This window comes from Ictidomys tridecemlineatus, chromosome 10, assembly GCF_052094955.1.
Source record: "Ictidomys tridecemlineatus isolate mIctTri1 chromosome 10, mIctTri1.hap1, whole genome shotgun sequence".
In the NCBI taxonomy this organism is placed as follows: Eukaryota; Metazoa; Chordata; class Mammalia; order Rodentia; family Sciuridae; genus Ictidomys; species Ictidomys tridecemlineatus.
In genome coordinates, this window is record NC_135486.1 from 89,137,450 (window position 1) to 89,155,072 (window position 17,623).

Below are 17,623 nucleotides of genomic sequence, written 5' to 3' on the forward strand. Positions count from 1 at the left end.
TGCTTTGCCACCCTATAGATACATCTAGCAGGCTATTATTCTCCATCTTAGCAACTATTGCTTTGCCAGACTCTTCTTTAGAACAGTTAAAAGTATCCATTGTTTTCATAAGTGCATTTATTCACCTTTTTATTACTTGCCAGAGTGAAGTAAGCTTCCTCAGCCATTCCATGTTTGGGGACCAGGAGCTATTACTCAATTCCAGAACTATACCCAGATGCTCTTTCTCCATCTAGGTATAGTTCTAGATGACCTGGAACTGTACCCAGAGTGAGTTGGTTTATACTGTCCCACAGCAGGTGCGTTCTCTCATCTGCCCAATTTAAGGCAGCAGTAAATCTAACACAGATACACACTTTAACTGGGGCAGTAGCTGAATTAAAAATCACAGTGACATCAGGAAGTTCAGAGACACACTTGGGTAAAGTCCATCCCAAGGCCTAGGGCAGCTGTTTCCAGTGTACACACACACAAAAAAAGAACAAACTGGGACCGTGCTCCCGTGACACTCATGTTTTTCTTTGTCTGATCCAAGAGAATGCAAACACTCTCAGAGCAATCTTAAAGTGTACAATTTTCTAAAGGGCACAGGCAAAACCTGGACTGAAAAACTTGTGACAAATCTGTGACCACTTATCAACAGTAAAAATATTCCTTCTACAGGGTGAAGGAAGCCATTCAGCAAACACTTAAGTGACACCTCAGGAAGCCATAGGGTCACCCCCATCCCGTGCACCCTATGTCCACATGCAATAACAATATAAGATGGCCCCCCAAACAAATTGCTCATGAGTTATATTTTCTGCATTGATCATTTCTCCCTTAACACAAGGGAGTATGAAATGTGCCTTCACAATGCAATCATCATGCTTTTTATTAAACTAGTTGCTCTCTATTGATGACATGCATAACTAATGTCTCTTTCATCCTAGCAGGAAAAAAAAAACCTCATGATATTTCACCAGAAAATATCAAAATATTAATGAGCTCCATTAATGTAAAAGAGCATGCTTTATTTAAGCAAATACCATGGAAAAGAATAAGATAATGGGACTGCTGATAGTGTAGCATATATACCAATCTCATGATAATCAGAAACTTTACAGTCTCCAGTTAATTATTTCAGCCTGATGCAGACATTTCAGTGTTTTTTTGTTGTTGTTTTATTTGTTTGTTTGTTTTGTTTTGTCAACAGCAAGCATCATCCAAATTGAATCTGTACCAGAGTCTTCCAGGAAGTCCATTTTTCCTTATGCCAGCTCACCTGTCTGCCTGTTAATAAACTACCAGGTGACAGATTTCACACCTGCTGAGGCGAGTAAGTTTCTTCATGGCTGTGGTCATTTGCACAGGACAGTGACACCCATGCTGGAGAATTGGGCTTGCTGGGCTGTGCATGACAGTCTCTCTTCATACCCACTCCGACTTTTTGGTTCTCAGGTGGGGGGTGCTGCCAGAGGTGGCCAGCCGGTCAGTGAGCTGTAGTTGACTGCTTGAGTAGTGTTCAGCCAGGTGGCTTCGAGAGGCTGAGGGCTGCTGCTCTGACCTAGCAAGGCCTTTGCTCCTGGTGTTCTGGGTGACTTCTCTGTGGGACCTGCCCCCAGGCCCTTTGTGAGCCATGGCCAACCTTTCACTGGCTGAGGACATCACTTCACTCCCATCTTCATCGGGGGGCTCCACCTGCCCCAATTTACTGCTGGGGCTGTTGGCATCCTGCCCTCTGGTGCACACACCAGGGAGAGTGGGCACCCCCTCTTCCCCCCATCTGCCATCCTCATCCATTTCACCTAGCCTCTCCCCCAGTCTCTGAGAGGCCTCACATCCCTCAGTGTGGTTAGGAGGCGAAGTCATGGCTCCACACTCCTTCCTGACAGAGAAGGAGTGTCCATCCCTGGGGCTTCCCTTCCTGCCCCTTCGTTTCCGAACACTGCAGATCAGGTCAATGACGCTGAAGAGGAAGGAGAGCACACTGACTGCCCAGATGAAAAGCATCATAATGGATTTCTCTGTGGGCCGAGAAACATAACAGTCCACCACGCTGGAGCAAGGAGAGTGTGTACAAGAGAATCTCTTAGGGACCAAGAATCCAAAGAAGAAGTAATGCAAGGCCCCGAAAGCTGCTTCCATCAGGGTCCGAAAAAAGAGGTGGATGACATAGCCAGAGGAGAAATCTGGCACACTCAGGCTACACCCCGCCCTGCAGGGCTGTGGGCAGTGCCTCTCCCCAGGGGTCAGGTCAGAAGGCTTATGGCTCGTGGCAACTCCATTTGACCAGCAGGCTCCTTGGGCTGCAAGCTGGGCTCCTTGGTGGAGGACATAGACACTGAAAACCACATAAGGCAGAAGGACAGACACACTCTGGATCAGCCAGAACCGCAGATGGGACACAGGAGAGAAGATGTCATAGCAAACGTTGGTACATCCTGGCTGCAGAGTGTTACAAACGAATCTCTCCTGCTCATCCTGGTAGATGGGGTACCCTGCCAAGATGAGCACCACCATCCTCAACAGTATCATGAAGATAAGCCAGATCTTTCCTGGAAAAGAGAAAGCAAGAATGGTCTCATCAAAATACAAACTCATTTCCTCTAAACTATAGTTTTTAAATACTGCCTGGGGCTGAGAATGGAGAACTGATAAATCAATAGATAGATATTTAGTCAGAGTAACAGTATCAGCTAGTTTGTTCATTTGATAAATAATTACGGAGCATTGGGGAATGTACAAGAATTATTTGCACTTGAACTCATTTGTACGATGCTTCCAAATGAGCAGATTTTTAAAGATCATTATATACCAAAAATGTTTCAATCTGACTCAAATTTTTGGGCATAGCTCTTGGACTAAAAGGCCCAGAAAGAAAATTTGGCTAAGCAAATCAATGATGTAAGTAAGATCTTATTCCTTTTAGGAGAATAAGCTTTTAAAGGATTTTAGCATATTCCTGTAACTGTGCTGAGCAAATACATGCTGCTAATTTCAGTATCCCCCTTATTTACGATAATGGCTCACAAGTTTGCCATTCAATCAAAGGGCTTGTATTTAATGTGCTCTGTGGTCCTTAAAATTAAATTTCTTTACTAATACTCATTTTTTCAGTAATTTAGAATTCCTTTCTCCCATTCCAATCACTATAAATTAAAACGAAGCTTGTCTTTCTTTAATTTAGCATTGATGAATGAGACTAATCTAGGAACCCAAAATAACTTTAAAGCTATACTTCCATGATATGGATAAACTATTTTGAAACACGTTTAAAACATACCCAGGATAATTTATAAATATTGTGTTTTGTGAAGAGATAGAGAAAACATCACCTGACATCAGAAAAACAAAACTCAATTATAAGAGAAGGCAGTTAAATTCAAAAAATATTATCATTAGGTGATAAAGTCATCTGCTTAACTTTTAACAGATTGATTTTCTTTAAATTTTACAAAATAATGAGTAAGGAAATTATCAATGACATCTCAGGCATATATCAGTCCTTTTGACAATCCCTTTTGCTATGATCCTTGCACCTCTCTGAAAATTTAATTCAATTGCATCCAGTGCAGACTTCTCTATTATTTCTTTTGTTTAAAGAATAACTAGGAGGCTGGGAGCAGAACTCAGTGGTAGAGTGCTTGTCTCCCATGTGCAAGGGCCTGGGTAACATTCCAGTGTTGCAAAAATGAAAAAAAAAAAGTAACTACACTGCATGTGTGTGGGGGCGAGGGCAACAACTGGGATTTGGTTTAAAATGTGTAAGAGAAATTACTAATCTTTACAAATTAAGCTCCAAGGATAAAATTGAAAAAAATAAATGAGAAGAAAGCATAATCCAGGCATTATTTTCTCATGAGTTCTTACTGAATTGTTTCTTTTCCTAGCAATGAAGAAGGGTTATACAAAAATACCCCCATCCACCTGCTTCAGCCTTCAGATTCAGCACCCACCTGTCAACATGCAGAAACCCTGTGATAGAACAAAGCCCTCACCCAACACTTCCTTCCATGATGGTGGAACCATGGAACAATTAGAGGAAAGCTGGTACCCACAGCTCCCTTACCTCTGGTCTGAACAGTGGCCTTTCTTTGGGGAGTGGGCCAGGCAAACTGAAAATTAGGATACACACTGACCCTTTAAGAAAGATTCAGTACAAACCTAAAAACAAAAGCAGAACAGGAAGGGTTTCCCAATACTCACCCACGATGGTCACATTGCAGTTTAATGTGATGATGAGGAAGCCCAACAAGTCCAAGTTCTCCATGCTTCCAGAACGCCACCACAGACTCAAGGCTGCTGGAGATGTGGAGGCCGGTGTTCACCAAGGAGGTGGAAAGTTCTTGCAGAAATAAATGTATTTTAGCTACAAAGGTGAGAGTTGTAGCTGTGAAAGGAAAGATTTGAGCCCAGGCTAGGAAGCAAGTCTCTGCCTCCAAGTTGAGACAGCCCTAAGCCACTTGCTTGCCTCTGAGGCACAGCATTCCTGACAACTGCAGGGACCAGAACGGCGGGAGTCATTTCTTATTATGGCTATTCTTACCCTCTTAGGATATTCCAGGCCTGTGGCTGTACTCAGATGTCTCTACCAGGACAGCCAGACGCTTCAGGATATAATAGAAGCACTACTTTTAGCCAAGAAAAAAAAAAAAAAAAACCAACTTTTGTTTTCTAGCCAAGCAAGTTTCTCTATTAAAAAGCCATTTCCTCCTTGCAAATATTTTCACAACCACTTCGTTTGTGAAAGAAGCCCTAAAAAGTTTATTTTGTCTTTTCTAGGAAGCATAACCCACTCATCATCACACTCTCATACAAAGATCTTGCCCTTATTCCGAATTCTTATGCCATCAAGGCCTGCATAAATCAGCACCTCAGTTGTGTGTCCCCATTGTGGATGTAGACTCTGACTCTGTTCTTCTCTGACTCTTTTCTGGGCAGGTAAACGATAAGAGCTTTTTACTGAGAGACTAAGGGCTTGGTGCAAATCCCAGGGCATTGAAGAAGTCACTAAATATCTCATAGATATTCTCATCTTGCAATAAGAAGTATCAGCATTCATGAGAGGCACAAATCAATTGATGACACTGGCAGCGCCTTGCATATGTGTGTGGGGGTGAGGGCAACAACTTACATCAGTAGTCTTCCAGTCCCTAACTGGCCTATAAAACCTCCAATAGAGTACATTTTCCTTTTGCATCTCCTGGCCTTATCAAATTTTAGGATTGCTCCTATTGAATCTGCTTAATAAATATCATTAAGTTTATAAGAAGATATCATCAACTGAACTTGGTGACATCAATCACAGCTCCAACAAGATCTTATCAAGGCAATTGCCTTTATACCTAGAAATGAACCCATCTTGCAAGGCCGGGGATCTAGCCTTAGTGTAGAAGTTGTAGACTTTAAAAGGAATGATTTCAATTTTCCATGAAAGCTAGTCTTTTATCCCTATCTATTCTTCATTTCTGATCTATTCTTGACTTTAGTAATATCCCTAGAAAGAGTCCCAGAAACGGAGCACAACAAAGCTGCTTTTATCTTCACCCACATGACTGATTCCCATCATGACCCTCTTGAAATGATCCGTGGTCTTGCTATATTTTAGTCAAATGCTTTGACGTGATCAATAAAATTAAAGGCAGTTGTAGTTAATAGTATTGAAACAGATATGTGGTATAAGTTTTAAAATAAAGGAGAACTTTTTTTTTTTTTTTGCCTTGTAGACTGTTCTGGACACTGGCTTAAAGATTGAAAAACTGAAAAATTGCTAAATTTTGCTGCATGATAAAAATAATCTATCCCAAATGTGGAGTACATTAAAAATGCATGACCTGGAGCAGAACACTAGCAGGTTTCATGCTTCAATTTTCTGATCAATAAAATAGAAAAAGAATGTGCCTTTCACATATTCATAGTTATGATATGCAAAATAAGATTATAGACATGAAAATTATTTTAAAATATAAAGAATTACATAGGTCTTATAGACACATCTCGAAGCCTGTTGCTCTGATTCCCATCCTTATCTTTCGGTTTGCCCCAGTATCTCTTTTGGAGCAGCCAACCCTGCCTGTCCCCACCCCATCCTGTTGCTTTTGCTGTTCTTCCTCCAGGTCCATTTTTCTCCCCATTCTTTGTCTTTCTTCTCTTTCTCTTCTTTTTATTCTCTCTCTCTTGGCAGGAGATGTTTTTTTGCTTTACTTAGAAATCTTGACCCCAATGGCTACCAGAAGCAAGATGGGAGCAAGAAAAGAGATAGAGGAGAATGTGGCTGGAGCACCCAGCATCTGGCTACCTCCTATAAAATTATCCCAGAATCAATAGGGAGGTTTCCACTGGGCAGCTGTTGGGAGTAGAGAGATCTGGGAGAGTGCTGTGCAGAAGCCAATGTAAAAGAAACCCCCGGGGCAGCAGGGAGAGACCAATAGGGCTGAATTGCGCAAGATGCCAAATCAGGATTAGTTCACAAAATGGAAGCAGTGATCCAAAAGGAAAGAAAACAACAGGACCTCCTACTATTTGGCTTTGGTTTTACCTCTCTCTACCTCAGTGACATTGACAAATTATCTAGGCCTCAGTTTTATTACTTATAAATCAAGGATAATATTACTTGATTTATAGGGTTGAGAATTAGGGTCAATTTAAATAAGCACATTTATTTTTTTCCTATAACAAACTCTTAGACTGGGCATAGTGGCACACATGTGTAATCCCAGTGACTCAGGAGGCTAAGGCAAGAGGATTGCAAGTTTGAGGCCACCTCAGCAACTAACAAGACCCTGTCTCCAAAAATATTTTTATTAAAGGGCTGGCCTTGCAGTTCAGTGGTAAAGTACCCCTGGGTTCAATCCCTAGTTGGTACCACAAAATAAATAAATATATATCTCAATGGTCGATTCTCATTATTTGTGGTAATTAAGCTCTCTAAAGTTGTCACAGACTCTGAATTAGTGAATATTATGAATCCTTGGGGAAATACAATGTTAGGTTCTATGTTAGCCAACTTTCCATTGAAGTGAAAAAAAATACTGAAACAATAAATTTAATAAGAGAAAATATTTATTTTGCCTCACAGTTTCAGAGGTTTAAGTACATGGCAACTTGTTCCTGTTGTAGCAGAGTTCACCACAGTTGGAGTACATGGCTATAGAGGCCTATTCACTTCATGGTGGCTGGGAAACAGAAAGAGAGAGGAATATTCCCTTTAAGGGATAATCTTATTCTACAGGCCCCACCTCCTAAAGGTTCTACCACCTTGCAAAAGCACCACAGGCTGGAAACCAAGCCTTCAACATATGAGCCTTTGGAGGATATTCAAGATTCAAACTATGAACTGTTCCTATGAGCCCCTGGTCACAACATTTTCTTACCAGTCAATATATATCTGTGTGTTTTTGTTCATCGACCTTATCTAGTATATCATATAACTCATTAACATTAAACTCATGGCCATCAGCATTATAACTCATGCGTGAATGAAGTTCATCAAACTCATAGGCTTCAGGTTTCTTGCACCTAGAAACACTAGACAACATTTCAGCATTATACTTGGGGCTGTTTAAGACAGCAAAATCACCAACAAAATGCACTAAAGTGAAAAAGACATGGCACTAAATAAACTATTTGGTTTATTTACTAAAAACTCATTTATAGTGTAGGAGGAGAAATAAGAAAGCACAGCCTCATCTGTTCAGCTTCAGCTGCAAATATGTATATTGGGTGATGCCAATTTTTCACTGTACTGTTTGTGTCCAAAAATGACTTTGACAGCACCACAAATATTGATTTGGGGTTACAAATGAACTTCAGCAAGAAGGTGAATTAGCGAATATGGAATTTGTGCAAAATGAGGTCTGAGAGCGTTTAATAAGAAGAATCTATTAGAGAGAAGCTCAGACAAATGAAAGGGCAATTTGGAAAAGAGATGTGTCCTTAGGAGCCCGAGCTATGAAGACTCAAGAGTTATAAAAGGTGGGGTGAGTGATGGAAGCTCCAGACCCTACCCACTCCCACTCCTCCTTCAGTAAAAATATTTCCACTTCTATTTGTTATTATTTATGCTTTGACCAAGTCTCACCTTGCATAATGGTGTTTGCGTTGAGAAAGAAGTATTACAAAACATCTGGTCTTTGAGACAGTTATTATGGGTAGCATAGATTATTAAGGCTAAGGGTACAAACTCTGCAGTCTGATGGCTTGGATCACACAGCTTTGTGACTGTGTGATCTTGGAATTTCCAGTTTCAATACTAAGGTCCTGGAATGATTGTGAGGTATAAATGAGGAACTACCTAAAACATATAAGACAATACCAGACAATCATGTTTCTCAATAATCATTCTGATTATTTCCAAGAGTAAAGTACCAGTGAAAGTTGAGGAGTACAGGGTCTCCATAACCTGGATTATTCGGTCCAGAAAGCTCGCAGGAGAAAAATATTTCCCCCACCTTTAAAATGCCAAATGGCACCAAGGGAAATAGAGTTCAGTTTCTGGAAGGTTTATAAATGATGGTATGTCCTGTTTTGCTCTGTGTTTGTGTTTAAAAAATAGCTTAATTGTCTCATTTCAAAAATGAATGCTTTTCTTGTACTTAAAATTTAAATGACTTCTTCAGTACTGTGGATAGAAAACAAATGTTCACCCACTGCACCAGCAGATGAATCATGCATAGAGTTGAGTTCCATCTGCATATGTAAATCTACTAAGAAAATACATTATAACTGATTCCTTTCCTGAGAGTCTAGTTGACCGCAGACGCGGGTGATCTAGGGTGAACTGCCTCTGGTTGTTCCCCAGTCCCAACCCACACACTAGACTTATAGAGAAAAATCAGCAACTGGGACAAGAAAGAAAGTGCCCTCAGTTGAGTCTTTTTTCTCCTAAGGTCTCACCGTCATTGTTGGACTGCATTTTCAATATCAGTTCAATTCAACATTACAGCTTCCCAATGTCTTTTGCCCTCCAAAATGGCATCGGTCATCTTGTTTTTATGGCACTTGGACTGGTTTTTATAAGCAGAGGGGTATGGCTTCTCTACTAAAGGAGGTAAAGAATGTTCAAGCATTATTCTCATTTAAAATAAGCTTAGGTAAAATCTTTTTTTTTTTTTTTCCTTTTGGTGTCAGGGATTGAACCCAAGTATACTCAATCACTGAGCCACCTCTCCAGACCTTTTTATTCCTTGACAGGGTCTTGCTAAGTTGCTTAGAGCCTTTCTAAGTTGCTGAGGCTGCCATCAAACCTTTGATCCTCTGGCCTCAGTCTCCTGAGCCACTAGGATCACAGTCATGCACTACCAAACCCAGAACTTGGTTAAAAATTTTAAGAAACTCTGAAGAAATACAAATTCATCCTCTCAATCATAACACAATGATGCACCCTCTCCAAGCCAAAGGAGGGCATGCTTACCAAAGAAGCCCCTGCTTACAATCTTTAAGAACAGTAATTAATTAAACATTTGGCTTTGAGATGCAAACCTACCAAGCCAATCACTTCCAAGGCTGCCCGTCAGTCCACAGAACTACATTACTCACAAGGCAAACTGGCTCCGTAGGGAATGCATAGGACGTCAAAATTCCATTTTCCACAGAACTGTTGAGCTATGCATCTTTGGAAATGAAAGTTTCTTTAAAATCTATTTAGTCTACCTTTCTAATTACAGATGAAATTAAAATGTGGCCAAGACCACCCAGCCTCAGTAGAGAGCTTAAATGATATTTGGTGTTCCCTCTCCTAACCAGAGAATTTTTGACACAAACCATATTAAAAATGAAGAAAAAATTTTTACCTGTCCAGCATGTTAAAGAAATACAAATATCTGAATAGCATAGTGTTAGCCCTTTAAGTGTTTGACAGTCTTCAGAAACTGAGCAGACAAGCAAGGCAGATCTTGTAGGTAGAAGGGGAGCACAGGTACCTAGCAGTCTCTCAAAATTTTGGATTTTCTTTGTGAAGAAAGCAAAAGACTCCACGTTAGCTTGCTTTTTGTTTATGGTCCTGGGCAATGTATGAGAACACACTCCTGTATTGTCAACTGAAATCAAATCCAACATATTTTCCCACCATCCAGGCAGACAAAAAATGATCCCCTTCCTTGACACTGTATCTATCAATGTCCTTTGACTTTCAATGCCTTCCAAAATATTATTAGTAGTACAAGGAACATAGTTCACTTAATACATATTTACTAAGCATCTACTATTTCTCAGGCACTGTTCTTGGCACTAGGGAAATGGCAGAGAATGAGACAGAGATAAAAATCCCCTTGAACATGTATTGTAGTGGGAAGCTTTAACAATAAAGGAGATAAATATCTTCAGCAAAATAAATTAATTAGATGGTGATAAATACTAAGGAGAAGAATAGAGCACAGAAGGAGAGAAGTGAACATCTGAATTTCATGGGGTGGCCATTGGCAGCCTCCCTAAAGGGGCACATTTAAGGAAACATTAAAGCAGGTAAAGCAGGCAGCCACACAATTATCACAAGCCACAATCCCCTCCTGGCCAATTCCTACCCTCTTTTCTAACTCACTTGGACCCATGGCCAGGTAGCAATGTTGTAAGAGTTATAAAATGAGTTATGCGCATATGGACCAAAATACCTTCCTGTAGCCTCTCAGGAACACCACTGAGAATCCTGCTCATAGGTGGAAGTAGTGGAGGAGCCCCACTGCAGACAAGGACTTAGTGGAAGTATTCTCAGGTATTAACAGTTTTCTCATGTGAACTGCACAAGTGTTCAGCAGCATTTTCCACACTTGCCACAAATAGGCCTATTCTTTTACTGATGGAATATTTAAAACTAGAATAAAATCAATTAAAAATTAATCATCAAAGCAATAACTGGTAATCAAAGAGGTAATAGGGATGAAAACAGCACAGACTTCAAAGTTGCAGAGAATGGGATTTAGTTCTTGTTCTGATTGCTTATAGTGTTTGAGCAAATATTAATCCATCTGAAATTTTTGTGTCTTTGAGATGAAAAGATGGTGCTTACTTTAAGGAGTCATGAAGATTCATTGTATTAATGTATTAAGGCCCAGCTAATAACTCTATCATGTCTTGGAAACTCAATCAAGAAAGAGTTAGATATTTTTACCTTCAAGAGAAAGATAGATTTTAAACCCAGGGGCACTTAGACACTGAGCCACATCCCCAGCCCTATTTTGTATTATATTTACAGACAGGGTCTCACTAAGTTGCTTAGGGCCTTGCTAAAGTGCAGAGGCTGGCTTTGAACTCACAATCCTCCTGCCTTGGCCTCCTGAGCTACTGGGATTACAGGTGTGCGCCATTGGGCCCGGCCAGATACTTGTAAAATGCAATAAATGAGCATGGGATGGCTGAAGTTTAGGGAAAGTATGGAGTGTTGCTTTATGGGAACTCAAGAAAAACTATTCAACTCATAAGTGATTTAGGGAAGATCTCCTGAAAGAAGTAGCCATTTTGCTAGGATCTGAAGTCAAGCTGTGACACAGTCACCAAACTCCTCCCTAATTTAATGTTTTGCCCTTATTATTTTGGAAAAGTTAGAGGAAAACTGGAAAACAAAAGTGGTCCCATCAGCATCAACATCCTAGAGCTGAGCAATTGATGGTGGGCATTGAGCAGACAGACCCAAAGGGGCCCAACTTTGGCCTGAACAAAGAATTAATTAGACTAAACTAGATAACTCAGTGTTCTGTCTTGAAGGAAAAAAAATAAAGTTGCATCTTAGACACAAAGTATATTTAAAGATTTCTTCTTTTTTAAAGCTCTCCAGAATCAATAGGATGATTTTGGCCTCTAGTATATTTAATATAATTAGAATTTTCAGGAAAGCATTGTGTGGGAAAGTAGAGTGTCAGCTCCAGTCTGGACATTGCTTGGAAAGCTTACACCTCAAATGTACATGTCCAAACCAATGGCACTTTCCCATGTTCTCTCTCTAGATATGTGACACCATGTCATCTAAAGGAAAAACTGGTACTCCATCTGCTTAGAATACTTTATTAAAATGCACTGCTTAAAGTTCATCAGCAGCCACCCATTACCTCACTGAGACTTGAACTCACCTTGACTTTCCTGCTTCATCTTCTAGTCTCCTACCCTGTACTCCACCCTCTAGCAGAATTAAACTTCTTGCCTCTGAGACCTGCCAGGGCTGTTTCTTCTAATCCAGGTACCTGATCTTCTTTCAGGATGGCTTCTAGTGACTTTGTTCTCCTGTGCCTGAGGCCGTTGGATGTGCTATGCTCACTATGACATGTACCACCAGGCAGCCTCAGTTTAGCGTCTTCCCCTGCCAGCCTCTTTCCCCTGCCACCCTGGCCCCACCATACCCCTGTCTGGCTTAGATCTCATCCCTGTCTGATGACCCTTTAGACTCACTACTTCTCCGCTGGGAGAGTACTTTCTCTACTCTTCATCAAGAGTAGAGAAAATACAATAGAAGGGTGTGGACTTGAGCCTTAGTCCCATCAATTCACTTGGGTCTTACTTGGTTGTAAAATGGAAATAATAACAGCACTTAGTTCTCAGGGTTGTTAAGACAATGAATAGGCGTAAACTGCCTGGCACAGGGGAAACATTCCATTAATGGAAGCTATAATTAAGTTCACCTTTTCCAGTCTCTCCCTGGCTCATTATCTATTTTTTACATAGAGTGCTGGCCTTTTGGGTATGGCCAATTTATGGGAAGCAGTCACAACACACTCGATGACATTTCTCGAATCTTTAACCCTTTCTGACTCAACTTCCCTTGGAATTAGAACTGCCATCAACCACTTGCCGCTACCTCTCTGTGACTCTAACAGTTTCCGAAGTCCAGAGGTATAGAAGGCCAGATGTTTTGTCCAAATCTTAATTACCTAGAAACAAAATGTATTGCATGGTTTGTCTTAGAGAACAGTTTACATTTCCCCCAGAGCACACCTCCCCATGTCCCATGGAAGCTCCAGCTGTCACTCTATGTTGGCTACCCTCGTATGGTGCTCTGCAAGCCACAGCCAATGTGCTTTGCAATCACAGGTTTCACCTGTTCCCATGCTGTGTGTGTGGAGATGATGCCCTCTCTATTTGGGACTAGTATATAGGCTTTGTTTTTTTAAAACATTTGAAGGTATACACATTTATGTTTGTGTTTTCCCAAGTAATAAAAACAGATGAAAAAATAGACCATTGTATCAATTCTTTCCCGCCCTGGATAACTCAGAGGCAAATTCAGGGGCCCTGGGTAGGACCACCTGCTTTAAAACATCTCATGTCTATCCTTAAATGTTAGCTGATTGAGATTCTTTGACTTTTAAAATGGATCAAAGTGAAAATGCTTATGAGAAAAGCAACTCACTGGTTTTTATCAGTCATCTTCACTATGAAAAACCATTCCTTAAAAGCAGGACTTTTTTTTTTTAACAAATAGGATTTTTATTTGTTGGTATTTATCTGAATTTTAAGCAGATTCTTGGACTGGTGGTTCATATTCATCATATTTCATGTCCTGTCTCATCCCTAGTAGCTTTTCCAAAACTACCACCTTTACCAATGAAGCTCCGTGAGTTTCCCCAATTCAAACTTGGGCTTCTTCAGCATTTTTACATTTCTAACAAAGACAGAATGAAATAATCTGGCAAACCTTTTCTGTGTCGTTCCGAATGCTGTCTGAAATCAATTTACTGATAGCTTTTTTTTTTTTTTTTTAAATACTGGGAAGTGAACCTAGGGGTGCTTAACAACTGAGCTAAATCTGTAGCTCCTTTTTATTTTTTATTTTGAGACAAAGTCTCCCCAAGTTGCTTTGGGCCTCGCTAAATTACTGAGGCTGTTCTGAAACTTGTGGTCCTCCTGCCTCAGTCTCCCGAGTCGCTGGGAGACGACTGGCTATTGTGTCTGGCTATTGACAACTTCTTGCAAATCAATTTGTCTGCTTCTCCCAGGTCATGATTTCCATAATCTTCTTTTGGACTTGGTAGACCTGATGGTACTAAATATAAGAGGTCTTCTATATCTGATTATTGTAATTTTTAATAAAATCAACACAGAACAGATGCAACAAGTAGTCTTGACATCAACATGAGCTTCAATCATGAGCTGCCTTTTTTTTTTTTTGACCAAGAAACGCATTTTGTCACAGATAAGATCCATGACATAGAAGTCAGAGCAGTGTTTTTTTTTTTTTTCTCCTCTGAATGTCTTTAGTGTCCTCAATAATTAGCTTGAGTTTTCTAAATGCAACTTCATCATTCTGCAGATCAGCAAGACTCAATTTTTATTTATTTACTTTTTAACAATTTTGAACCCAGGACCTTATGCATGTCAGGTAAGCTCTTGACCACTGAGCTATATCCCTAGTCCAGCAAGATGTACTTCAAACACATGACCCTTGAGACCCTCAGATGCAATTTTGGTTCTTTGAGACATTGTGACTAATGTTTTCTCAGTATTTCTTATGTTGAATATAGTTGGTGCTTTCACATCCTATGAATCTTTGTTAGAAAATGGATCAACCACAGTGAATTTCACCTTTATATATATCTATAAAGCACTAATTTAAAAAACTAAAACAAAAGGAAGGCCAGTAGAGTGGAGGAAAGGAAATAGGGAAGAGCATGGAGGAAGGGGAAAGGAGAAGTACTGGGGACTTAACTGGAGTAAATTACAGTCCATGTTTTTATGATTATGTCAAAATGAACCCCAATACTATGTATAACTGTAACACACTAACAAAAGAAAATGGATTGACCACTTTATTTTTGGCTCCCTTGCGGCCTTTTGTAGGTGTGTTTATGATTACCAACCATCATGGTGCTGCTCCAAGAGCCAAAAGGCTGGAAGCAGGCTTTTATGTGAAGGTAAGGACCTTGGTTAGGGAAAGGGGGCCAGTGAGTGTCTGCTACTTTCTCATTTTGCCAAATTCCAGCCCTTTAACACAGTCCAAGGGCCAAATCTAGGTTTAGTTATTCTTCATATTTACCTCTTATTTGTCTGATTTAGGCAAGAGCAGAAAGACAGAAGGAAAAAGAGAAGGAAGGGAGACAAAAGGGGAGGAGGGGGAAGGAAGGAGGGAAGGAGAGAAGGAAGGAAAAACCGTGGGTGGCTGTGACTGCAGTGACTTCAGTACTGGGTGAAGGAGTCTTGTTAAGAAGGACAGATCAAGCTGGGCACAGTGGGGACCAGAGGATCTCTTCAGCCCGTGAGTTGGAGACCAGCCTAAGCAACAACACAGTGAGACCCCACCTCATAAGAAAGTGGGGGAAAAGGGGGCTGGGGATGTGGCTCATGGAAGAAGACCTGGACTTGATCCCTAGCACTGTAAAAAAATCAAGAACAACCCAGTTTGTGATCCCATTATATATGTTTTACTCTCTCTCTGCCATGAAATACTAGAAGGGGAAGGAAGGAATTGGATCTATTTTTAAAACTCACAACTGTGACACACTCACCCTCCAAACATTCATGACCACTTTGATTTGGGACAAGTGATAGCCTGTTTGTCCCAAATGAAGGATATATTCAGAGGACCCAGACACTGGTATTTCAAAGAGCCACTGATGATTCCTCTCTGAGCTAATGTCCCAACCCTTTATGCCAGTTTGTTTTTTTGTACCAGGGATTGAACTCAGGGGCACTCAGCCACCGAGCCACATCCCTAGCTCTATTTTGTATTTTATTTAGAGACAGGGCCTGACTGAGTTGCTTAGCACCTCGCCATGGCTGAGGTTGGCTTTGAACTTGCAATTCCTGTGTCATCCTCCGGAGCCACTGGGATTAGAGGCGTGTGCCACTGTGCCTGGCTGTATGCCAGCAATTTGAGAGACAGGAATCTCCTCAAGAGGTCTTTTTGATTCTTGTTTTCTCTTAAGGAATGAAAAAGGAAAGGAAGGTAGGGGACATCCCGTTGTGTTTGTTGAGGTGAAGTTGATGCAGACTGGACCTCCACAGAAATTGGCAATGCAGGTACCAAGCTCCATTTCCACATGAAAGCAAAGACAACAATGAAGCAAAAAAAAAAAAAAAAAAAAAAATTACACTTACGTAGGAGAAAAATAGACAAGAGTTTAAAATAGAATGACAGGTGAAAGAATAGAGTTGGATCAGGTGACATCAACTGTCAGAAAGATAACTTTTTTTTTTTTTTAAAGCAGCACTGGGAATCAAAACCTAGGACCTGGAGCATGTTAGACCAGCTCTCTACTACTGAGCTGCATCCTCAGCCCCAGAATGATCACTTTTATATCTAAGAGACTGATCTGGGTAGGAGCAGGGACAGGAGAGGGACAAAAATGCTCTGTATCTCTATGAGCCATTTACTTGATGGCTCAAGTTTACCCACCTGGTAAATGGAGGAGCTGGGACCCAGCTAGGGGCCGGATGTTAAAGCTCTTCACCCTGCATCCCACAGAAGCGCTGTGGCCTCAGTTTCTGCTGTAGTTTGGACCTTAAGTATCTCCCAGATGTCCATGTGGTAAAGGTTTGATCCCCAAGGTGGCACTATGGGAGGCAATGGAACCTCTAATAGGTGGGACCTCCCGGGAGGATTTTAGGTCATCTGGAGTAGGCCCTTGAAAGGGACAGTGAGACCCTGGCCTCTTCCTCTTCTTTTTTTTTATGTTTCCGATAAAGAATGAGGATTTCTTTCAACAATAATACATGGAGCGTTTTAGTTTGTTATCTAAAATGTCCCACAAAGGCTTACAAGTTGAAGGCTTGGCCCCTAGCTGGTGGCACTCTTGGAGGGCGATGGAAACCTTAGGAGGGCACCTAGAAGGACTAAGTTATGCCACTGGATGCATGCTCCTGAAAGATTCACTTTGTTCCTAGACCCTTGACCCGTTTTTTTGGTTTTTTTTTTTTTTTTGAGAGAGACAGAAAGAGAGAAAGAATTTTTAAAATACTTATTTTTCAGTTTTCAGTGGACACAACATCTTTATTTTTTTATTTTTATGTGGTGCTGAGGATCGAACCCAGCGCCCCGCGCTTGCCAGGTGAGCGCGTTACCGCTTGAGCCACATCCCCAGCCCCCCCTTGACCCCTTTCTGCTTGCCATTAGCTGACAGCTTTCCTCTACCACGCCCTCTTTGTTATGATGTCCTACCTCATCCATAGGCCCAGAAAGTGGAGCCCACCATGATCGGAAATATCTGAAGTGGTGAGACAATATATATTTTTTTCCTCCTTTAAATTGATTTTCTCAGGTATTTTGTCACAAAAACAGAAGACTGATTCAAACACTGAGCTTCCACTTCATGCCAGACAATGTGCCAGGACTAAGAACACAGGTGAATAGACAGCCTTTCCCGGAGGCAGACAAGTATATTTCTAACAGTGAGAACACTGACCAACTTTCCAGACCCCAAGAGTCAGACATGGTCATGTGATGAAAATAAATAGCAAAGCCTATAATAGAGTGATCAGAGATCATTAAGGAGAGAACTAATATTTATATTATACACACACACACCTGTAAGTGAGGCAGATCATAGGAAAGGATTTAAGGCTTCATGAGATTTCAAAACTGCCTAATATCACACAGGTTGGAGATGGCAAAATTGGGATTCTATCCCAATTTATTTAACTCCAACATTTCATTATATACAAAGATAAGAGCAAAGAGAAAACCTGGCAAAGCTATATGGAGAAGCTCTCCTCATCAGGCAAG

At 40.8% G+C, this 17,623-nt stretch overlaps 1 protein-coding gene across 1 annotated transcript; it reads right to left on the minus strand.

The window, feature by feature from the left end:
- Positions 1-992: 992 nt before the first annotated feature.
- On the minus strand, positions 993-15,965 carry Gjd4 (gap junction protein delta 4). Its single transcript, XM_013360970.4, has 2 exons — positions 4,189-15,965; positions 993-2,537 (listed from the first exon to the last, which is right to left on the minus strand). The coding sequence occupies exons 1-2, from the start codon at positions 4,250-4,252 to the stop codon at positions 1,411-1,413; spliced, it is 1,191 nt and encodes a 396-aa protein (XP_013216424.2). The 5' UTR covers positions 4,253-15,965; the 3' UTR covers positions 993-1,410.
- Between the last annotated feature and the right edge of the window lie 1,658 nt (positions 15,966-17,623).